This window comes from Pecten maximus, chromosome 4 (assembly GCF_902652985.1).
Source record: "Pecten maximus chromosome 4, xPecMax1.1, whole genome shotgun sequence".
NCBI lineage: Eukaryota > Metazoa > Mollusca > Bivalvia > Pectinida > Pectinidae > Pecten > Pecten maximus.
In genome coordinates, this window is record NC_047018.1 from 40241436 (window position 1) to 40267072 (window position 25637).

A 25637-nucleotide genomic window follows, 5' to 3' on the forward strand; every position below is an offset into this window, starting at 1 on the left:
GAGTAGATGAGAGTATAACATCTTCAAAACATCAAGTAAGGTTTTCAAATTAATTCAGTATTGAAATATATAATTCTCTGAATACCTCAAGCTGCCAATAATCTACATGTAGTAATTTACAAAATTGGTGAAAAACTATTTTAGGACCAAAACAGTATATATAATGTAAGATTAAGCTTCAGTAATCATGGTAATGTAGAAAACGTTATTTCATTCAAAATTACTAATATTATAAGCCTTTATTTTTCTTTTTCTTTTTTAAACATTAAATACACATGCTTCCATGGAAATGCACTTTTTGTTTGTTTGTACACAGGTATGTAACAAGTTTGCAGATCTCAATTAAAAGCAGGTTTTCCTGGAGGTCTTTCCATATTATACATGAATCGAAATAAATGCACACCACAGAGACTTTCAATCGGTTCACACTGACACACAAAATTCATCTTCTCAAAGAATCCAACAGCTTTTTCTGCACTTTGTACTCGAACAGGCCGAACAGACTTTTCCGTCATAATCTTTAAAACTTTGGATATCAGACGGCGACCAATTCCCATTCCTTGAAAATCATATTTCACAAACATAAATGTGACTTGATGAAAATAATCCGAATTAAACGTTACCCCTGGTGATGTCAACTGTTCATTTGCAAGTTGAAAACTTAATTCGCCAACAAGTGTCTCCATGCCACGAAGTTTTTGGTAAGCAAATAAAACACGATTATCTTCTGGCACATCAAAAACTTCACCACAAACTTCTCTTGCAAGTTGTCTGAAGCGATGTCTGTTTTTATTGTTTCTTATTTCTTCTTTTATGTAATAGTGAATATCTACAAGATACAAAAGACTTTATTTTACATCAAATATACACAACAGAGTAACACAAGCTCGAGAGAGCTTTTATTTGTACTAACAATCACATAAATATATCACAGCACTAAATTAGATTGTTACATCACAGATTTATGGATCTACGAAAAAACACCATTATAACTTCGACACTGTTACTGTGTACATACAGTATATATTCCAAAATACACACTAATATTTACGTACATTAAAAGAAAAATAATCTTGATATTAATTTAAATTTAATTAATTTAAATGAAATTATACTGAAACGCAGAAGAAATTTGACCACGACACGTGCACAAACACGAAATATTCAGTGCTTAACACAACAGAAACTATTGCCCCATAATCAGTAAAAACTAAAACCTTCAGCTTCAATTAGTATTCCCGAATTCTTTTTTTTTTTTTTTTTTTAACTATTGCAAATAAACTCTTTAAATGTAGCCTAGGCTTAAATACACTCATATGTTTTAATTACTTCACAGAAATTTCAAATGGTTTTGGGATCTTCGTGGTGTCTTCTCCATCTTAAATTATTGTTTTTCATAATTAACTACATGTATTAGCAAATTAGCAATGGTTACTGTATTGTACACCTTTAAAACGTTTTATTTGCAATGTATTTTTCGGGAATACTAATTGAAGCTGAAGGTTGTTTTAATAGTTTTATAATTATTGACAGAACAATAACAAAATAGACGTATTTTATTGTTATCATTTTTTTAACAACAAATCCCCGTGCACGGACAGAAAGGAACAAGACGAGTAGAATCCGGAGGATCCTGACCTCGAAAATTGTTTCACACATGATTACGAAAATGATATTGCATGCTTCTTTTTCGACGACGAACAACGCGTCACAATAAATAAATTTGTGTAGTCCTACTAAAGCTTCTAATAACAAAATACTCTTACGCGACATCGTTATCTGTCAATAAAAGGTGCGTGTGATATTCCCGCCAAGTTTATCGGAAGTGCCTACATAGTCTACAACCCAAAATGCTATCGATATAAACGATATTAGAGAGTATGTAGTCATAACAACACCACAAAACTTCGCAATATTGATGACGTTAAAAATATTGAGCTCAACCTTTTTACCTGTGATATCAATACGCCAAAAACACTTACATCCATTTTATAAAATATTCGAGCATTAAAAACAGTTTTATAAATACATTAATCATGTTATACTTGAATAACTTACATATTTCATGCATAAAAGGTTATTGTCATCATTGCTTTAATAATTTTTCAAAACCTACATATGAATCTGTCGGAGGAATTTTTGGCAGTAAAGTGGTTGTTTTTCAATGGTGGTCGCTTGATTTACGGAACTGTAAATCCCGATGTTGTAGGAACATGAATTCTGAAATTGAGCCCCACATTAGTAAAAAATATGAAATCAAAAAGAGATTGGGAAAAGGGGTAAGTTTTTAACAGATTGAGTTAATATTTGATATACTTAAAACGTTAATACCTTTGTTTCGGCGTACTGTCATTCCAGCAAAACAGCTGAAAATCGATGTGTCGAAGCTTGCATTTCTAAAATAGGTGCCTACCCAATGCAATTTATTTGTATTACTTACGCACCACGCTAAATACTTATAATATCACACCGAGATTGTAGATATCTGGTACCTATTAGTCTATCTTGACAGAATTCATTTCCATCGGCCAACGTTTGGAAATGCAATTGACAGAAATAAACACTCACTGTTGTTAGTATTTATTATTAGGACCAACGTGGTCGAAATTAAGGAGTCATCAGAGCATGGAAACATCGTTATCTCTCTTTGAACATTTATCCTTTTACACATTTGAATTTATGTGGCATGGCAGTGCCATGATATGACATAAACAACTTTGACATCTTATAATTTTATTGTAGTATGCATTTGTATCACAAAACGCTTCCCCTGATATAGGCGAAATAAATGGCAAATTGCCAGTATTAAAGCAATAATATTTTGGTGACACAAGGGTTCAAGAAAGACAAAAGTGTCATTTTGTGTAGATCAGACGTACGTACATATTGAAGGGAACTCGTTCCAAACACTTAATTGGGCCCCATAAAATGAATCCTGTACTGTCAGTGTCACTTCCCAAATATAATGTATCGTTTCAAACTTAGTAACATATCAGTATGGGCCAACCAAAGGGCCACGTCACTATCGTATCGTTTTGTAAACTCTTAATATGTCTACCCTACGACTCATAACCTGTGACAGTTTACAAAACGATACGATAGTGACGTGGGCCAACTAAGGGCTGTAGGGGGCATTTCATGTATTAATTACTGAAATTGTTGTCATTGAATATTAAAACTTCATACAATTTCCAAACATTTTTCTCTGTAAAGGGCTCCCTAACAGTCATGGCCGTCACGTTCATCTAAAATGTAATACAATATTAACTCACTTAATTGATGCCCATAATGTTGATTATACTAGCTCACTATAGTCACTGTTTTGTCAATGCAATCTTCGCTAATTAAACCAAAGACTGTTTCAAAGAACTAAAAAAAAAGAATCACAATGAGCACACCTCACATGTGTTTTAGTAAATCCACAGTAAGACTAGTTCTTCAAATAATTAAGCCCATACACATATTTTTGTAGGATCATCAATTTTAAATGAAAATAGTACCAGGTAAGCTAAAAGTTGTACACATTTAAGCTTTCCTCAACTTCAGTACCAAAAGTTTAGAGGAGGTAGCTTATTTCAGGATAAATAATTATAACACATTTACACTAGCTGGGGAAGCTTATTTGAGGATGAATATGGTATTCAATTTGACATGTTTTAACTCACCATGGTGTCAACAATATTATTTGTAGGCCTATGGGATTGTTTGGAAGGCTGTGGACCGGCGGACGGGGGAAGTAGTTGCTGTGAAGAAAATATTTGATGCCTTTCGAAACCAGACAGATGCTCAGGTTTTTATTAATTAATTACATCTAATATATTTGTGGGTTGTACAGATGATTTATAACCTTTTAAGTTTAATTTTGTTGAAGTTCAAAGAGGACCTCTAATAAGTATAATTTATATATAGTTGAGTCTTTTATTATGTGTTATCAAAATAACATTGATCCTTATTTGAATAATGTACTTCAAACAATGATACAACTCTCGAGTATCTTGACCAATAGATGTTTTTTATCTTTACAGCGGACATTCCGCGAGATTATGTTCCTGCAGGAATTCGGAGACCACCCTAATATCATCAAACTGCATAATGTTATCAAAGCCGAGAATGACAAAGATATCTATCTAGTGTTTGAATTTATGGGTAAGTTTCAGCAGAGTAGTCAATTTCTTATATTAGGTATATTACTTTTCCTTCTTGAAACATAGAAAATTGTTTTCATGTACCTGAAATGTGTAGACAGATTCCTGAAAGTTCCGGGACTGATTGCATGTCATATTAGTCTTTCTTTGGTGTTAATTTGAAACAATGATGAATTGCTAGTTAATTCTGAAGGTTCTAACTTTGATAATTTACCCTAATCATTGGACTTTAGCAGTTAAACGAAGTTAAAATTTGAATTTGATTTGTCATGAGTTTGGTGGCAGGAAATCATCAAAATGTCTTTAATTACTGTCAAATTATGTTTGGTTTAATCACGTAGCTTTTTATATATTTTTGACACAAAATGATATTATTATTTACCGCTTTGATTGAGGCTGAAATGTTCTATTATTGTTTTGACAGAAACTGACCTCCATAATGTCATCAAGCGAGGCAGTATTCTCCGGGATGTACACAAACGTTACATTATGTATCAGCTGCTAAAGGCTACTAAATACCTTCACTCTGGTAACGTCATTCACCGAGATAACAAGGTAAGGCGTGACATTATGTGCTTTTTTCATCTCTCTATGTAACATTTCGTATTGAATATGTGATATACTGGAATTATCGAGTTAGATATCATTTGGTCTGGAATTATTTTCTAAGGATGTTTTTGAAAAAAACATTGTCTTGTGTTGATACACAATTTTCAAGGTAGTCTCCCCTTGGCAGCTCTTCAAAAAAGGAGATAAAATACACTTCTGATTTGCCACTCGGTAGGGCCAATATATTTTAGTATTTTATAAAGGCACGGTGGTCGGGTGGTAGGATGCAGGGCTAGGTGACTAAAGGCCTAAAGGGTCCATAGTTTTTAGCCCTGGCAGTCTCTAAGAGTTATAAGCTCATTGTGAGACAGTTTGTGAACTACTGCCAACATTTTAAGATTGTTTTTCCTCAGTTCTGAGTTGTCCTATATTGTAATAGATATCCTTATTACATTTCACTTGTGTAAACTTATAAGTGCAAGCTGTTATTTAATTATTTGGGTTTTTTTTTTTTTTTGCAGCCATCAAATGTATTACTAGACAGTGATTGTGTGGTGAAGGTTTGTGATTTTGGACTGGCCCGTTCCCTAACTCAAATAGGGATAGATGCAGAGACCGGAGATCCAAATCTCACCGAGTATGTGGCCACACGCTGGTACAGGGCACCAGAGATCCTGCTAGCATCACACAGGTATGAACATAGTGTTGACTAATTCCTGCTGTCCGAGGTCGAGTCTCCCACTTGGTGAACCTAATTTTTGGTTAGCTCCATTTATCTGGTAATTTTCGGATATAATAATTCATGTTTGTGTGTAATTAATGTTCCATATTATAAAAGATCGGTCAAAATGGCCAGCATTTCTACCAAACCAACTTTGAGTTTAGGATCTGTATATAAATATGATGTCTGTTGAATTTCATGAAATAAATTGGAACAGTTTGACATGACAGAATTCTTTAAGTGAGTGTTGTATAAATCATTGGACAAGTTTAATAAATTAAATATGATACATGATAAATACCAGAACGAAAGATTACATTTTTTGTAAAATGAATATCAGTGTGAATACTCACAATTCTATATATCATCACTATAAAACAAATTTGATGCCAGTCAAATGACTTTCACCGCTGAACCAATAATGTAATTTCATGACTTCTGAGTGACTGGTATATATTTGTTTAATGTATTTTAACAGGTATACCAAAGGTGTGGACATGTGGAGTCTGGGCTGTATACTAGGGGAACTGTTAGGAGGCAAGCCTCTGTTTCCAGGCTCCTCGACCCTTAATCAGATAGAGAAAATTATGTCAGGCATCCCGGCACCAACTCGAGAAGGTAAGAAAAAGGAAATAATTCTAGCTATCTTTGGGTATGTAGGTAGAGAGAAATAATATTAGGTTATACTCTCCCTGTGTAGTAAAATAATGGAAGAAACTCCATCACCAAAATGGGATACCGTATTTGACCTAATAAGGGCGCCTGCCCTAATAAGGGCGCCCCTACCTTTTTTCAAGGAAATAAATCTTTGACTGATTGTCAAAATGGTGTTCAAAAGTAATAATTCATGTGAAAAGTTTTGCTACTTTATGTGTTCAATTTTCTTCAGCAAATTAAGTAACTGGAACACAAGTTTTCGCCACATTTTGTCTATTCCTACAGATGACATGTCAGTGCAAAGAGCACCCGGAAATAAACACACATACAAATAATAACTTACCATCTTTATTTGAAGATAAAGTAAAAGACTTCATTTTTGTTGATAAATAACTTCTGTTCAGAACAGAAAGCTAGTAAAAGACATTGTAAATCAATTATTAGGTCAAAGAAAACGATGTCTGATATGATCTGGGAAATCACCTGTGTCTATAAATAGAACATAAGAGTTCCATTTGAACATAAATGGAACACATATTCTCTGGTCTAAAGATCAGCTGGCATGGTTTACAAGTTTACAGGAATATTCAAGTGATGTTTAAGCTTTATATATGATAATGAATAGATATCTTCATCTGAAATATTTTTATGACTGAATATTTTACTGTTTCCACAGCCTTGGGTATTCTGCTATAAGATATAGTTTGTTTCATAAAACTACAGAATAACTAATCTTACTAAGGGCGCCCCCACTGTCAATTACCCGCGCCCTGCGCCCTTATTAGGTCAAATACAGTATTACTATTAGGCAAAGAAAGTGGGATCGAGTCATCCCTCTGACAATTCAGAAAAGTAGGACTGTGAAAAAAAGCTATTGCAAAGAAAATGTGAAAGCTTAAATATTCAATGCACAATGTTTAGGAGAAGTTAATATATGAATAATTTCTGAAATTGTGGAAAGAAGTGTTGAGAAAAATGAGTTTGTGTATAGGATAGTAAATGAGTGCAATATGAAATTTTTGAAACAAGTGCTATGCCATTTTATTGCAGACATAGAGAGTATACGTTCAGCCTACGGTTCTTCGGTGTTAGGGAAAGCTTCTGTAAAGTAAGTATAGCTCAAGCTATATGTTAATAACAGCAGAATAGCCTGCTAAATTTAATTATTTATTTTCTGCAGTTCAGAAACAACCTCTTGCTCTCTACCACTTTTATACTACTCTCACCTTCAAGAAATTTTTGCCCACATGATATTATGTAGCAGTCAAAATAAAATCTAAAAAGATTTTTTTTTTAAGTGGGGTAATGAACTTCAATTTTGCACATGCAAAGGGTACAACTTATGATTTTTCAGTTTTCTAACTTGCTATTATGTGGTATACCTTGATACTTTCTTTTAAACCTTTTAAAACTTCTCCATCAAACCCTTTCCTACAGGCCTAAGAGGACTTTTGAAGATATGCTGCCAGATACTCCCAAGGAAGCTATAGACTTATTACGACGACTTCTACACTTCAACCCTGACAAACGTATAACTGCTGATGAAGGGCTACGCCATCCTTATGTATCTAGGTAAGTTTTGTGAGATAGGAACCAATCCCAGGGACCACAGTCCACTTCCATTATCCTTTCTTTAGGAACATATCCTTTTCTACCTGTTAGAGAAAAAAACTATTGCAGAACCCTTCAAAATTCTCAAATGGGAAATGTGCAGAAATTTGTTTCGTTTTTTTTTTTTTTTTTGGGGGGGGGGGGGGGGGGGTGGAAGGGGTTGTGAAGAAAGAGTTAATGGATCAGATAAAGGATAGCAGATATTTGCTATTGTAGGTGATGTATAGTAATGTATTTTTCCAGAAATAAACCCAGCCCACAAGGGAGCCACTTTCTTCTTTTTCGCAGAAACATCAATTTTTAAATAGTATGCTATTTAAATTAATTACGTAGATAATCTAAAAGTAGCAGAAAAATTTAATAAGCCCTTCCCAAACATGAAATTGGGAAAATGTTCCTAAATATTCTGTATTTTGGGAAAATAACATGCTTTTTGACATGGAGAAACAACCTGTTTTTGTCTGTAAAACATGACCAAATACCATTGGGTTGTATATTGCACTGCATAGCACAAATAATGGTAACCTGAATGAAGAAGTCTTTTTTTTATATAAATACATAATTTATATTATCAAATTTGTTGAGTTGAAATTTTCCATTACAGGTTTCATAATCCTTCTGAAGAAAAAAGTATAGACTATGATGTGGTCCCTCCACTTAGTGACGATGTACAGCTAACAGTCGATGAATATAGAAATAAATTATACGAGGTAAGCTATGGCAACTTGCAGCATATTTGTGGTTGAAAATGAAAACATTGGATCAGATAAAAGTTGAAAGACTTAAAATTTGTCTTTTCCCATATATAGCATGACACTGAATACAAATGACCTCTAATGAGAACCTCGTTCATTTCTTCTTCATTTACTTAAATCCTGTTGAGGTTTTGTCATGATGCAACATTCATTATCCATCTATCCACCTTTTCCTCTAAAATGCTACTTATCAAGTATGCCTGAATTGATTTTGGCCAAATTTGGTCAAGAGCATCCTTCAGTTAAGGGGACCAAATTTTGTACAAAATGTAGGTATAACCCATTAGGGAAAACAGTGTGAGGTAAATCTTTAAAAAGTCTCTTCTGTTTGGATAGAGAGATTTTGATCAAATTATGTTTGCAGCATTATTATTTGAACAGTACTGGTGGAGGACAGAGGTAAGCCTCCTACAGGAAAAATAAAACATTTGATCTACTTTAGTTCAGATTATAACCACATTGAAGTTCAGATGTTAGAATGCCAGCCTTGTAAATATTTGATATTTGATTTACAGATGATTATGCAAAAGAAACAGGAGCGTCGCAGACGGCGCCAGGAGATGAGGAGTGCTCCTCATCCGACTCGTGTACGCACAGAAAGTCCTCATCCTCCCAGCGAACCATACCACAAAGACAACTCTCCCAAAGGGGCATCCCCAAAAGTCTACAACAACAAACATGCAGGGGACGGCCCTCCTCAATCAGCCCCTCAACACCATTCATCATTTTCAGGTGAGGATAGGTCAGAGTTACCTGTACAATGTAAAGTCACTACAACTGATCTGTAATTCTTGTGGGGTTTGATGTCTATGTCTTCAGTCTTGTGGGGTTCAATGCCAATGTCTAAAATCATGTGGGGTTCAATGCCAATGTCTTCAGTCTTGTGGGGTTTGATACCAATGTCTTCAGTCTTGTGGGGTTTGATGCCAATGTCTTCAGTCTTGTGGGGTTCCATGCCAATGTCAAATTATGTTAAAATTTCTCAATGTTAAAAAGTGATTCAAGATTAAAGTTGTATTCTATATTTTGAATTTTAGCATTCGGAAGAACAACACATGGCGATCAAGCCCCTCCACAATCAAAGTCGAGAAATGCGCGACGACCAAACAATGAGAACATGGAGAGAGCAGCAACCAATGCCGGTGTAAGTGTTACTATATAAGCCAAGACTGTTGTGCCATGTAGTTCTCAATCAAGTTCTTCCCTACCACCCTTCTCGTTCCCGATCTCCAATTTTCCAATAAACTTTAAATCTTACACTTTGTGTTGTATTTAAGCTTGAAATCTCACTTCCAGCCTCTTGGGACTTCTGATACTTTGATTTAATCCTTAAATAGCTGTTTCATCCTTCAGGCCGTTTCACTGCTGTATTTAAGCCTGAAAGCTCCGCCCCAGCCTCTCAAGATTTTTAACTCCTTTGTTTTTAAAGATTGGAGCCTCCCAAGCCTTCTTACTGTTGTATTTAAGCCTTAACATCTGTCCCAACCTTCTGACTCTTGTTTTTAAACCTCAAATGGCCGTCCCCAACTCCAATAGTTAAATCTTTGCCTAATCCTCCAATCTTTAAATCTCTGTCCCAGTCTCCAAACTTTACTTTTCCATCTCGGCCTCCCCTATATCCATCCTAGCCTCTTGGTTGTTATGTCTCCAGTATCTTGGCCTCCAGCCTCAGTGCTAGCCTTCAGTATTTAAATCTCCGTTCCAATCTTTAAATTCCGTCGCAGCCTCCCTAGCCTTTTGATTCCTGACCTCCCAGACCTTTTGGATACCATTTGAGACTCAAACTTCCTTCCTAATCTTCCAGGACCTCTGACTGATGTGTTCAGGCCTCAGACATCTTTCCCAGCCCTTAAGGCCTTTTCACTCCTGTATTTAAACATCAAATTTCCCTCTCAGCCCCCACTCTAGCTTCCACACGGTATTTCATCAACATAATACATTTAACATCAGATATCATCTCATATTCACCCACACACCTGAATTAGTTTTGATTTGTTTCACCCAATCACAGATTTGGTTATGGAAATCCATACAACTCGTGGAGGAATTTTTGGGATTCTGTCTGTTTTACAGTGCTCAATACACAGAACAAATCCATTGTAGGATCTCATACAGTATGAAATAGAGCATGATATCAATTTTAATGAACAATGGAAAATTTCTTCTGCAGTTTTCAGTTAAATGGATTGCTTTAAAATGCTTTCTTACTCTGAACTGCTGGTATCAAATTTACTCGCACTACCAGAAAATGTTATCAGGAAAAAAAAATTAAATCTAGCGTATGAATAAACATTAAACTGCTTTGTTTAAGTTGCTGTTATTTTGAAATTCTGGAAGACTTTTGTCTAGTGTCAAATTCAATATATATATATAATTTTTTTTTTTTTTTTTTCGCTCAATTGAAAATTCTCAATTTGAATAATAAAACGTTGAGGTCAACTGCATCATATTGTAAATAATATTAGAAGAAAAGGATAATAAAATGCACACCTGTACCTAAATCTGCTTTGCTGTAACCTCACAAACTGTTATACAATTTCTGTGCTGCACTTGTAGGCAAAGTAACAGTAATAAGTTGTATGCTTATGGCACAATTCTGAAACATTAAATACAATCAAGACATCTGTGTGTTAATACAAAAGCTGATCCGGAACAGAACTTCAGTTCTCTTCTAGAATATGAATTTAACAACTACTGGTGGAATAAATGTCATGTTGTAATGACAGAATTACAATATTTTTATATATTTTCATATTTCACATTAATTTATGTACACCCTGAATTTTGTGACTAGATATTTTGTTTCTATTGAATTCAGATGGATTAAAATTCCACCTGCCCAATGCCTTTAATTAACTATCATATCGGTGCAGATGAAATTTTTGCAGTGTTGATCACCAAAATAAAAGTCAGGTTTAAGATATTTTTAAGGCTGCACTTCTGGCTATTGTTCAAACTGTACACCCCATATTTACATGGAAATACCACGATTGAGGGTAACTTACATTTCCTTGAATGAGGAAATATGGATGTCTTTGACATAGGTTTACATAGGAATGTTTTTTCATCACATCTAATCTACAAAATCTATTTAACACTCCATGCTAATACGTTTGTAATATAAATGCTACAACATACCGAAAGTTCTAATCTTCTTTGTGAATTCAAATTAATGATTCAGATGAACAGCTAACATATCTTGTAATTTAAAAATAATGCTTTAGATGGTAGGACTTTACTGTTTTACTAGATTTTTTTTCCCTGTAAAAATAATATATGTATGTTACACTTTGTGTATTGCTACATACAAAGGGATATTTTGTACTATCCATCGTTTAGACAATGTACTGCAATGGTAATAAGTGTATAGGTATATTACATATCATTGTATCAATTAATAAGTAAGTTAATTAGAAATAACAGTAATTTGTATATTAGTTCGTGAAAACAAAATCAATATCGATTACAAATATTGCATATTGTGGCAAATTAATTTAAACAAGGGGGAGGGGGGGGGGGGGAATGATTTCATACACTTATTAGTTTGAATTGGTGTATAAATTTAGGCCTGTGAAGTCAGTAAGAATTTTGGTCATTAGATATACAGTGTATATAATGTTACATGTATGAAGTTCATGATGTGGCATACAATAGTTAAAACTGAAGTCTAATACTTACAAGTGTTTGGGACAGGTCGCTGCAGCTTTTTACGCTTAGAACTTACCTGGCATTTGGCATTGATAATTGATAATTTTGAATCTCGCAAGGTATGGGATTTGCCTGGATAACATTGATGCTTACATAACTAGACATTAAATTTGCCTTTGTCGCCGTGAAGCTGCCTGAGTTTTGAAAATGCTTGGATAACCTTAAGCTTACAAGGTGTTAAACATTTCCTCAGCAATCTCTAGAGAAGCTTGTGTAATTACTAGATGTTGATTTTGCAGGAGTAATTTGTAGATTTTTTTTTTTTTTTTTTTTATTTTGTCTGGATAACACTTAAGCTTACTGGGTAGTACATGTAGTCTACAATTTGTCTTGGCATCCTTAGAACTTACAAAGTGTTGAATTTGTCTGGGTCATTTTGGTGCTTACTAGTTAGGCCTTGAGTTTCCATGGTTACCTTGAATCCTATACTGGTTGAATTTGTCTTGGTTATTTTTTTACCTTACTATTGGTGTTGAATTTGCCTTGCATCAGTCACCTTGAAGCTGATAAGGTGTTGAATTTATTTAGATGGAGATGTTTGAAGTCTTCCTCAGATCTCAAAACCCCAAAGTTCAGATGAATCAATTTCTCTATGGCCGTAATATGCCCAAGGTGAGTGAGAGGCTTGACAGTGATGCTGTGTATGTCTTAATACTAAATGTACTTACTGGTAGTCTGTGTCAAATAGAGGCGTGAAAAATCTGCTTTTTCATTTATTTTTTTATTGCAAATGAACCCCACTGTCAAATTAAACATACTATTAACACAACATTGCCAAGTTTTCCTAAGCATTACTAAGTCTGAAAAAAAAAATTATGTAATGAGTTTACTAATAAAATCATACAAATGTATGCTTTCTTGTGCTGTGAACACTCTCAAAATCAGTGATACTTTGAACTCTAGTCTCCTTTGAAATACCAAAATTCTGGGTGTAAGAGGCTTTTGATGGCAATGATCATGACGCTATATTGGATTATATAATAATTTGCATGTCATTTTCATGTGTATCATTTTCATTGTTTTTTTTCCCTGAAACTAATTAAGGAAACATCCATATGCCAGTGGCCGATTTGGGAATGATCCAGTTGCTATATTTATACGCCATTAGTCATGAGCTGGCAGTCTCGTGAACCATAGACACATTACCAGTTAGGGCATGTTTGAAAGACATATATACCATATACTGATAAGCCATCCACTAGAGACATGTTATTTTCCTATATACAGTATAAACGCAGTGTAGATGTAGATCTAGGTTTGTAGCGTAGCAATTTTCCCTGTTGTATAATATTGTTTCTGTTTAACTTAATATATGAGTACACAAGTATTGCATGTACACAAGTTTTGGAATTTCACAAGTACCCGAAATTCAATAGTCCTGAATTTATAAGGATTAAACAACCATGCCTAATGTGAAATTTATAGTTTTCGAACGTAAACTTTGGAGACCAATATTTGCAGACTTGTGTCTGGATTGACAATTAAAGGAATTTACAATTTAACAGTTCACAGAATATGTAGGTTATTGTCAGTTGTCCAAACGAATAACAGTTCTGTTTTGCTAGAAAATGCCATAATTACTAACCAACTTCTTTTATAAATACTAAAAACTTAGTTATTTTATTTTCAAATAATCATCTTTTAATGCTTTATGTTTGTCTAGCATGCCATTTTGCTAGTATACATGCAAGAAGGCCAGGTTTTATGCAGCAATTTAATTTGAAGCAATGTACTAGTGAAATCTTGCTTTTGCCAAATATTGATTATTAGAATATAACATGAATACTGCATATTGATTATTAGAATATAACATTAATACTGCATGTATAATATACTTGTATGATAATATTAACAGGTGTGTATTTTTATGAATTCTTCAGAAAGAGAAATATGTACATCAAGTATGAATTGTTTAATACATAATTAAAAATTGTTGCATGTACAAAAATGTAGTTAATTTATATACCGCAAAGAAATTTTATTTCAACACAGCAAGGAAAAGTTTATTTAAATGCATTTTTAAAAATCATACATAATGGTTTATTGAATGAAAAAGTATTTGGCTCCAAGTTTAATACATAGCTAACAATGTAAAACTTAGATTAAAATTTTGAAGTTAAAACATGAAATTGTGTTTATTTTGTTCATGTATTAAATCATATTAATTCTAAAAATCAAACTTACCAGGTAATAGGATTGTTCACATAGAATTTACAGACCCATATTTCATGAGTATGTATATTAGCCCAGAGAGTTAATGTTCTGAAAATGGGCAAAAGTAGTGGATGAGCTTATCCCCAGATATGACCCTTATAGAAGCAAAAATTTAGGTACCATCTCTCCCCACATCTCCAAAAATCATATGAATTGAAAAATATGGATTCACTTTGGATAAATTTACCTTATGATCAGCAGCACAGATATATGGCTTGAGTAAAAATTATCTAACTGGTAAGACAGAAAATGCTGTTTCTTACACTGTACATGGGGTTCACAATGGTGAAAATTAAGAAGAAGAAAAAACATATGGATTTCATACCATTAGCTTGGATTCATCAAATGACTGACATTGATTTTTCAGCTAATGCAGTAAAGTTTCTGTAGTCTTCCTATATGATCTTGCAGTCTTTTCAATGATTTTTTCTTTTCTTTCTTTTCTTTTTCTTCTTTTTTTTCTTTTTTTTTTCGGCAGAGTATCTTCTGAACTACTTTCAGGGGTAATTTGTTATTTTTACCAATAATATGTTATATGACCCTTTTTCCATCATGAAGAAAAATACTATGAGACAATGGTGCTCTATCAACAAGGTCATAATGTGTTTAGCATCCCACATTTACATTTTACATTTTTAAAGTTGCTAATTTCAATATTCAACCATCACCTGTCAGCGTCAGCTAATTTCATTGTCTGCCAACACAATAGTAACAATGGACATTGCTCTAGATACACATGTCATCTTTGGCAATGATATTGCCTGCACATCATAATACTTTGTGTAGATGATGGGAAGTTATTTATTCTGGCATTTGATGTAGTTGGCTTTGATTTGAATTATACTATTTTTTTTATTTTTTTTTGTAGATGACTCAGGATCCCTACCCAGCTTTATCGAAGAACCGACAAGCCTCAGCACCTGCCGCATCCCGGATGGGCAGTCGACCAATATCTGGTGCATACGGTGCAAAGAACCCAACCATAACACGGGACGATAAATCGTCAGGCCTAAGTGTTACCAGCTCACGAATGGTAAGTTTATACACCAACTAACATACTCCTTGTTTAGTAAAAATATGAGGAATAATTAAGACATCAGTATTTACTGTTAATCATTTGTTCAAATTAAATAAGAATTTAATATCAGTAATTCAATATTATTAATTAAAGGGACTGCTGTTGAAGCTGTTGCTGTTACACATTTTTTTTTTTTTTTTTTATGAAAATACAAAAAAAAGGTGACAATATGTCAGATTTACACAATTTTTTGTTATTATTTCAAAATTCAAAATTTTTCCTGTTAAAATTTGACTTTTTATTATATTCTAAAAAAATTCTGAAAAAGTAGACAGAAACGGTTGATTTTCTTCAGAGCTCTGTAGGAAATTCTTTAAGATATACAATGATGTATATACATTCAAGAATTTCAACAACACTTTTACGTATATAATTTTGCTTTGTTGTGCTTCGTTTGATCTCTTTGATTTTAACTAGATATTTGAAATATTTCTAATAGATATAACATAATTAACCAATACTATTAATATTATTTACATATTATTCACATACACTATATAATGTATATAGCCAGAGTTTCTTTTTTATTTGAAATTGGTTGTATCCCTTGTTTGCCCCATTTGAAATACAGTGGATGCCTCCTTTCTAGGTAGAGAGTCTCAGCACTCAGTTTTGTGTTTCCAAAAAAGAAGAGTTCAATTTGGGTCAGCATTCACAGACTTGGATTTTTTTTTTTTCTAACAAGGATGAAAACATATCTATATTTATAAACATAGTGATTTTATTTTATTTTTTCATTAAGATATATGTGTTGAGGTTGGCATTAGAAATTATCAAAATGTCTTTCATTAAGACAAGAGTTATTTCCCTTCGTGTAGTGATTTTTGTAAAAATTCAATATCCGACAGGTAACACTTTACATAGATTAGATATATACCTTTGAAGATTTGTTCCAAAAAGGTTAATATTTTTTAACGAGGTTGTGTGCACAAAGATATCTAGAGATTAAGTGCAGGGGTGTTTAAAAAATCATGATAATTCTGGAATAATTTAAAGTACTTACTGAATTTTGGCCTTGTTACTTTGCTTTGTACTTCACATAGAACAAATTTAATCAATTATTATACAAAAATTTTCATATAACACATAGATGATTTTTTCTCATAGCGTCTTGCCTATCTGCAAGACTGCTTTAATTTTTCTTTGATGTGTTTTAACTACAAAATACATCATTGACTAAACACTGGGTTCTTGAGTGATTTTTTTCTGGGTTTTTTTTTTTTGTTTTTTTTTTAAGGGAGAGGAGTTTGTGTTAAAGTTTTATTCCCCGCATTTTTCTTGTATTCAGAGATGAAATGACCAGTCTCTAATAAAATTTCTAAAGCCGTAAAAATATGTATACATTCCACTGTATTTCAAATGCTATCTGGAGAGTGGAAACAAAGCCCTTTTGTTAATCTGGATTTTTGCCTTACTTGTTTGTGTAATTTTCACTTGTCCTAGTCGGGGATTGGCCGATTGCTTTCTTGCGCAATGGACCCTCTTCCTCCGATAAAGTCGTATTACCATGACTACCACGAACCTTTTGATGACTGCTCTGTAAGTGAGGGGTTTACTTATAGATGTACTGGCTCCTAATCGATCAGCAAGCACACCAGAATCTTTTTATCATATTTAATAGCATCACCATCTAAATCTTACAAACCAACCATATACAGTATTTAGTTACATAGACTGAAATTTAGGGATTTTTTTTCTTCAAAATTATGCATATTGATTACAATAATTTTTTATGCAGTCTTTTCACTTTGGTTAAGAAATTTTTTTTTAATTTGAAAATTAAAGATATTTTTTTTTTTTGCAAGTTGCAAGAATAACTACTTTTTTTAATTTCATAAATATTTTATTTTCAATATCTTCAAGTTCTTTGTCTCTTCAGTAATGACTTAACAAGATAATCTGTATCATTGTGAAATAAAGAATAGTTTGTCATCAGTCTGAGATATTCCTTGCATTCATATACAGCTTTTAACATTGACATCACTATAGCATGTTCTGCAGGAAATTGGCATTATTTCAGAATTGGAATATTTTAACCTCACTTTTAACCGATCTCTGTTGAATTCTTGCTGGTGTAAGAAAAAGGTAATAATTTCAGTGAAATTCTCTAGTTTTGATTGACCAACAGATCATTACAATTTATCATTCCTATCCTGTACTGCCAATTTTGGGGGATTTAATGTAAAGATCCTATCAAAAAGGATAAACACATTTTATTTTATTTTTTTCAACCTTCCATTTTTCTATCTTTTAAATATCGGGAGGTGTATTTTTGGAGGAGTTTGTTGGGTCCATTGCTCTGTTTGTTTGTTTTTTTCGCTAACTTTCTAGTTTTTCCTAACACACCCATTTATGTTAACTAAGTAATGGATATATAGTGTGTCACTATTGTGGACAGTTCTGGATTTAATACCAGATCTGACCTGGCCACTGACAATCTTCACAGTCATGATTTGAACATGCTGTAGTGATACTCGGCTAATTCTGAATGTTTTTGAGGTTTGTTCCGGTGTAGCATGGTATTTTGAATCATGGTGAAATGACCCCGGGGTCAAAATACCATTATGGTGAAATGACCCCGGACCCCGGGGTCAATTTACCATGGGGGTCAAAATACCATACTACACCGGGCTTTCTAACTTTTACTCTAACTTATTTATATATATGAGGCTGTTTTCAATCAAACATTTCTTAGTCTCGTTCATTCAAAAGCTTGATTTATGCATGCATCTTTATCTAGAGTCTGGTAGAACGAGACTAAATATTCCTTAATTTGAGGATATTTTGGAAAGTTTTTCTATAGGGAACCTTATATAAACAGGGGTAAGGAAGTTTTCCTCAATATTTTGCCTCATTTTCAGATATTTTTTACCATGAAGTTGTTCTGTTTAATAATAAATAATTAATTTTTCATTCATTGTTTGTACGTAGAATGCAGCTTCCTGAACGGTTGAGATTTTTTTTCATACCTCTATAAAAAAAAAAGTCGAAAAATTGTGCGAAAAATGTGACGTTAAAATACAGCCATTGATGTTGCATATCGATCTGTGAAAAAGAATCTCTTATATAAGATCAGTTAAAATGGAATTTAGATAGAGTTGGTTTTTTACCTTATTTGCATATAACTTTGACAGCCTTATATGTATATATATATATATATGTATGTTTCTGTCATATATCTGTAATACCTCTTACTAAAATACCTATACACACTACTTATATCTTCTCTTGCTTGTAGACTATAATTATAATGCTGACACAAGAAAATATAGATAGTTCCGAAGTAGAAGTGAAGTGAAAGCATTTTTATATTGCTGCAACTTTCGTTGTATTTTATGCATGTTTGAGAGGATTTTAAACAAAACAATGGATTAATATTTAAAACCTGGAATTTTCCAAGCTTGAACAAAGGTTTTGCCAACAATCTGATTAGATACCGATTGTCATTATACCGTAATGTATATGATTATCTGTATTTTAATCAGATTGTTTTTCCTAATAATAATAGTATATATAGCCATGTAGTTACAGATGCTTCTCTGCCATGGAATGTGATATACATGTATTGGCATTTCATAGATAAATTTTTGATATTTGGTTTTATCACTAGTAATGAAGTAGGAACATGCTGTATAATGGCTATAATTTCCTTTAATAATATCTATTAATTCCAGCATAAATTAATTATATCATAATTATTTTTTTGCTAGGTATATATGTATCTTTATTCAAATTAAACACTAATTATTGTTTTTTTAATTAGTGAAGATGAAATTAGGTCTAGTTTTACTGTTATCCGTGTCTCCTCATGTTGAGTTTCAGGAATGGGGATAGAATTTTATCCACTCTTTGATGTACCCGGTCACCCAAGATAGTAATTTGGTATACTGCCCATTGCTACTCCGACATTATGATGAATTTATCCTCAAATAAGCACCTGTAAAAAATTAGTATTCAAAGATTCGGGAGGGTTGGATTGATGATACTGCAAAAATGAAGCTTATTTTTGGGCCGCAGGGCTTATTTGTGGTATAGATATGGTAGTTTCTTGTCGTTAAATGAGTCGTCGTTGTATGTTTTAGGTACCTGGTCAGCGGCCATCATCAGCCACCAGCCAACAGCAGAGAAAACCATTGTATGGCAAAAAACAGTACAGCAATGCTATAAACAATCCGTCAGCAGGTTCTCACAAAGCCTACTTCGGCAGTTACAATCAGAACGTCGGCACCATCTCCTCCTCGGCACTAGCCTCAATCCAGGGCAAGAGGTCATGAAAGGTCACTGATGACATTATCAGGCTACAAAACGTTATGTCTGCACATGACATACCTTAAATCTGACACTAGCTTTCTTCCTTGAACTTTAAGATAGAGATATGTATTCCATTATCTATGAACCAGAATAAGGTGTTTTAAGGAATGAAACAACATTTTTAAGCTATAGATGTGTCAGATTCGTAGTTGGCTTGTTTGTTGAAAACAGGCCGATGTTGCCATCAGAACCAGGAGAGAAAAAGATTAATGATGTTTTGGAGGTAAATCTGTAAGATGTTTACAACTGGCCAAAAAACCTTTGAAAAGTGGTAAAATGCATGTAAATTTGATTTTCAAATGGAAATAGTTATTTTTAGCCACCAGAGGTTTATATTAATTATTAATATACAGATTATGCATGGGTGCAAGCGGATGAGTTCTGTATTTTAAAAGAAAATAAATAAAAAATTCGGAGATTTAGATTTTTGCAACAAAGAAAGCAATAGTATATAGTACAGATGGTGTAATAGTCCCTGAAACAAAATATGGAATTGGATTATTTTTTTCTTTATTTTTTTTTTATTGCCAAAGACGGCGCTTCCATTTCAGCAACACAGGGGAGGTAAAAGACTATTGTACACAAGGTATTTATTTGCCATGGCTCAACTTTTCATTGTAAAATTTCATCATATGTTGGTTTAAAATCATGTTGTCAAGATTCTGTTTCCATTTATATGTCAATTTTAATGGTTGAAAGGACAAATAGCATTGCCTGTCTGTCTGCTTCAATTAAATTTCTAATAAACATATTTTATCCATTTTACTGGCTGACAGGACAAATGTCATTGCCCAATTCTTTCTGCTTCAAATCTCTGATTTTTGGTTTCAAAATAAATGAAGGCACTGTATGAAATTAAATGTAAAAGTGGTACATAATTTAACATCAGAGATAATATACCCCCGAGGCCTTATTGCAAGTTAAATATTGTACAATGTTTGTATTTATCCTCTCTAGACAATGCAGTGTCTTATACCACTCCAAAATTCTACAATTAAGGTTGGATCACAACCAATCAAAAAAGAATCAAAAATGTTTATTCTTTGCAAAATTGTAGTACCCTAGATATATAATTAGATTTCTTTCAAACTGAGTTTGTAATGGGTAACCGTTTTATACCTAAAAGTTGAAGGTCAAGTACACAATCTGGGATAAAATCGTATTTTGATGTTCTGCGGGCCATGTCATGTGTAGACGGAAAAAAAATGTCAGATCTGGGAACAAAGCTGTGTCTTGTGTTCTGTTTCACTCTGGTCTGAGGTGTGTTGGAAATAATTCTATAGTATTGTGGCTGTGGATTGGTAAAACTATATATAGTGTATCATTGATTTGCAAAATCTACCTGATTCGCTTGCAAGGAGAGGATGTGTGTGTAATGAGTAGAGGGAATGTTCGTGAGGACATGGAAGAGAGATTCAGGTTGAGAGGATTGTCCTAAAGTGAGGACAAAATATCTTGATTGGTTGTAAAATGATTGCATGCAAAACTTTAAAAGTGCTGGGGTAATTTTTCTATTTTCAAAAGCTGAACCATTTTCTTCTATTCTCTGACTTTACTCAGTGTTTTGAAAAATTGAGAGGTAGATTAGAGAAAAATGATTTTAAAACGAGAAACATTTAATTGAATTATTTATATAGAAAAATTAAATTAATAATAAAAAAAACAACACTGTTTGTAAAATAGAAATGTCAATTATGTTGAAAGTAAGTGATATTTTGAAAGGATTGCGTATTGCACAGAATAGTTTAAACTAGGTTTTTGCTGAAAATGTGTTCATTGAAATACCCACAGTTGAGTAAAAGATTGAAAATGAGGATTTTTCAGGTCCTGGTAGGACTGCTGGTGTGTTCCTCAAAAGTATATATGCTCTTAACACACTCCGCACAGAATCAAACAAAAATGCACATGTTGGAAAGTCACATTTTTTTGTTGTGAAAATATGATTTCATTTAAAAAGAAATATTGTTGAATTTAAATATTTTATGATGTCTACCCATAGTGTGATAAGTGTCGTATAGAATATCACCGTTTTTGCCGTCCAATATATATCACAGTTGTATTTCATTAACAATATAACCATCCTAACATAGTAGCATACTGTTTGCAGAATATTCATATATTTTGGTGTTGAATGATGCGTTTCATTAATTTACATTTTGCATTCCATGTTAATTGAATAATTCCAGCAACTGTTGGTTGCATCTCTTAGATGTTTACATGTTTTTATATCTTATATTTTATTTTATTTTTCTTTAATTTCGAATAAATATAAGTAACCATTTGATAAATAAATGCTTTGTATTCGGTTGTTCTTTATTTTGTGTTAAATTTTTTTTTTTTTTATCACCCTTTTCATGTACGAGTTCAAATCAATTTAAAGATCTGCTTTTTTAATTTGATATAAGTAATTGCCAGCTTCAAGATACCTCTGTCAAATTATTTGTCCTTTTCTCATTCACTCTTTCTTTATACTTAACTTTATCCAAATATGATGTCAACTGCCGTCCATTGATGTATACATGTTTATATATAAATGAGAAATGTGTCTTTTAAGTGATAAGCTTGTGTGATTTTACTTTCTTTTTTTTTTTTCTTTTTTTTAGAAAAAATGATTTTACTTGTTTTATTTATTCAGTTTTAAAAGTGAAACAAAATTTGTTTTCCAAATCGAGAAATTATTTATAAGATGCTTTAATTTCATATTATAGACCAGACTACCTAACAAATTTATTGCTTTGAAGTGTTTGAAGCAAATATCCTTCCTTCCTTGTTGTGTTGCAGCTTTGCCAGAAAAAATATCTTCTGAATATGTGATATTTGTTGGAAAGACTGTGTTTAGATGAAATATTGCTAACTGTTCACTGTTAACATTGTTATTTGATGAATGGTAAGCCGGTTTGTGATAGCGTCGGAAATCCATCATCCTCTATGTGATTATGAAGATATTTTTTTTGTCTGGCTGCATATGATTTTGAAAAGAAGATTCACTTTCAAATAATTAATCATTTTGTAGTTTCCTACATGATTGGTTATAATGAAAATGATTTGATAATTTGAAATGAGTTCTTAAAAAGATTTCGACATTTCAGCAAGATATGCCAAATGTAATGTTATACAACATTCCGTCCCAGTATTGCTGTTTCTACAGACTCACCATTGATGAGTCGTTAATAGGAGCAGGGTTCATTGTGATCATTATAAAGTAATTTATGGAAGATTATTTATTAAAAGTCTTGATTGATATATAATTTATTTGTAATTTTTAAATTGAATTTGTATATTCAAAGTGTGTTGTAAATATCTGTTATGTAAATGAATCGCTATGACTTGGTGTAACTACAAAAGGTGTTGAGTGGAGATTCAATCATTCTCCATGATAAACAGATTTATCTCTCCATTAAATGATGTAATATATATATAGCCTACTAACTTGGTGTAAATCATCCACATCATATCATCAATTGAATATTTATTGATACTGAAGTTCATTCAATTGGAGGAAGGAGTAGCAGGGATTTGGATTTTTTTTTTAAACGTCAAGATCACTTGTAGGAAATTTTCACTATGCAGTACATTACGTACAATTTTCTTATAATAACTGTATGTTATTTTCACATTTCCTGTAGAATCAGATTGTGAAATCACTTTTCAAATATATATCATCTATATGTCCATTCAACTCATCTGTCATTTCGCGGAGCATTTTTATCTTTCGGTCAGTAAGAACTGAGCGAGATGACCTTGTGTATATCGCACTTCATTTCAATGGTGAGTACATTCACCATGTACAGTAGTGACCTATTTTTATCACAAGGAGTAATAATGTAAAAGTTGTATGTGAATACTCGTAGGAAAGCTAACAATGACATGGAGGTTGTATGTAGTCAATAATATAGTCTGGCTCGTTACTGACGGTCTGACAGGTCTGTATGTGGTTTACTAACGATCTCACTGGTATGTATGTAGTGTACTGACGGCCAGGCACGTCTATACGTAGGTCAAAAATATGACCTGGCTTGCCTGTATGTAAGTCACGGTCTCTATGTAGGTCACAGATACGGCCGGGCTTGTCTCTATGTAGGTCACGGATACGGCCGGGCTTGTCTGTATGTAAGTCACGGTCTCTATGTAGGTCACAGATACGGTCAGGCTTGTCTATATGTAGGTCACGGACACGGCCTGGCTTATCTGTATGTAGGTCACAGATACAGCCTGGCTTATCTGTATATAAGTCACGGATACGGTCGGGCTTGTCTGTATGTAAGTCACAGATACGGCAAGGCTTATCTGTATGTAGGTCACGGATATGGCTTGGCTTATCTGTATGAAGGTCACGGGATATGGTCGGGCTTGTCTGTATGTAGGTCACGGATACGGTCGGGCTTGTCTGTATGTAGGTCACAGATACGTCCAGGCTTATCTGTATGTAGGTCACGGACACGGCTTGGCTTATCTGTATGTAAGTCACGGACACTGCTTGGCTTATCTGAATGTAAGTCATGGACACGGCCTGGCTTGTCTGTATGTAGGTCACGGACACGGCCTGGCTTATCTGTATGTAGGTCACGGATACGGCAAGGCTTATCTGTATGTAGGTCACAGATACAGCCTGGTTTATCTGTATGTAGGTCACGGCCAGGCTTGTATATGTAGTTGATTAGTCAACTATGTCAGTTCTTATTTGTTCTGGTGAAGCTTGATGCTAGATGCCAGAAATATTTACAAATTTTCTTGTACAATGTCTTTGTAAAATGACGAATAAAGATGAATGACAAGACATTTTAAGTTTTTCTTTGTTGATTTGAGTTGTTTCATCATCATGTGTGCCACTAACCTAGTGATTGATTATGCATAATTATATGTTAATTTGATAATTTGATAAATGGATGCTATTGGCTATTTAGTTATAAGAATAAGTTTTAATAACATATTAAATAAGAAATGGCTATAGGAGTCTAGAACCAATACAAAAAGACAGGACCAAGAATTCGGCCAACAAAACAAGGGGAGAATCTTGAGAAAAAAATTGCAAGTGATGAATGCGATATTTGTTTGACGACAAAGAAGAAAATGACAGCGTCTTTGATGGAATTACGAAGATGCCATTGTTCCGTCGAGAGAAGAGGCCTTGATCGATCGATGAAATGTATTGCACGTGCAATGGCTACGATGTGACATTTACAAATTTACGTGCCTAAAAAACATTTGCAGTGTTTTGGGAAATAAGAAAAGGGTATTTGTATATAAGAGAACATGCCTCGACATTGAGAACAACGGCTAACGACTGTTCCGTATAATCGGAATACGACGTTCAACCGTGAAGAAGAAGAAATGAGCCGCAAAGACCAGCAAATGGATAAGCAGAAATAGAGCTGCGACAGAGATACCACGAACTTAGAAAGCGTTTTAATGAACCGAGTAACACATAAAGGTAAACATGCCATATTGTAATTTATGGATTTGGCGAGATAACTACAAATGATAGGGACCGAAGGCAATCTTGCAGGACCAACAGGATAGCTAGATAATGGGTGTATTAGTCTATTGGTGGAAGGGATTCGTAATGATGTAGAGATTTTACAGCAATCCTTTAAAGATAAGTCTATGTAAGGAAGAGTAAAAAATATATTGTATATATAATGATTAACTGATATCAGTTAAGTAAATTAAAGGTAACACTTGAACGGCAAATATTACTTAGACCAGTACTAGATTATCTAGTAGCATAATGACATGGAAACACATCTCACCAATAGTAAAATTAAGGTATTTTTTCATTCGGGAATAAGTTATGTATCAGTGTGGGGAAAATGTCGGCACATCTATTTCCTCAGGGTTTCAATAATATAAGGATGGAAACAGGTTTGGTAGTCGCGTAGAAAAACAAC

General features: G+C 33.4%; 2 protein-coding genes across 3 annotated transcripts; one reads left to right on the forward strand and one right to left on the reverse strand.

Moving 5' to 3' along the window:
* Window positions 1–254: 254 nt before the first annotated feature.
* On the reverse strand, window positions 255–1847 carry LOC117326068. Its single transcript, XM_033882669.1, has 2 exons — window positions 1767–1847; window positions 255–829 (listed from the first exon to the last, which is right to left on the reverse strand). Exons 1-2 carry the CDS (start codon window positions 1771–1773, stop codon window positions 339–341), a joined length of 498 nt encoding a protein of 165 aa, XP_033738560.1. The 5' UTR covers window positions 1774–1847; the 3' UTR covers window positions 255–338.
* A 288-nt stretch (window positions 1848–2135) lies between these two features.
* On the forward strand, window positions 2136–24529 carry LOC117326069 (mitogen-activated protein kinase 15-like). Of its 2 annotated transcripts, XR_004532414.1 has the most exons (14): window positions 2136–2279; window positions 3692–3790; window positions 4026–4146; window positions 4570–4700; window positions 5216–5385; window positions 5894–6033; window positions 7123–7180; window positions 7510–7644; window positions 8288–8393; window positions 8954–9170; window positions 9476–9582; window positions 15229–15393; window positions 19521–23797; window positions 23831–24529. XR_004532414.1 is itself a non-coding variant. In XM_033882670.1 (13 exons), exons 1-13 carry the CDS (start codon window positions 2214–2216, stop codon window positions 19710–19712), a joined length of 1707 nt encoding a protein of 568 aa, XP_033738561.1. In that variant the 5' UTR covers window positions 2136–2213; the 3' UTR covers window positions 19713–24529. The 2 variants fall into 2 exon arrangements, 1 of the variants encoding a protein (XP_033738561.1); XM_033882670.1 differs by having other exon boundaries at window positions 19521–24529.
* The last annotated feature ends 1108 nt before the right edge of the window (window positions 24530–25637 follow it).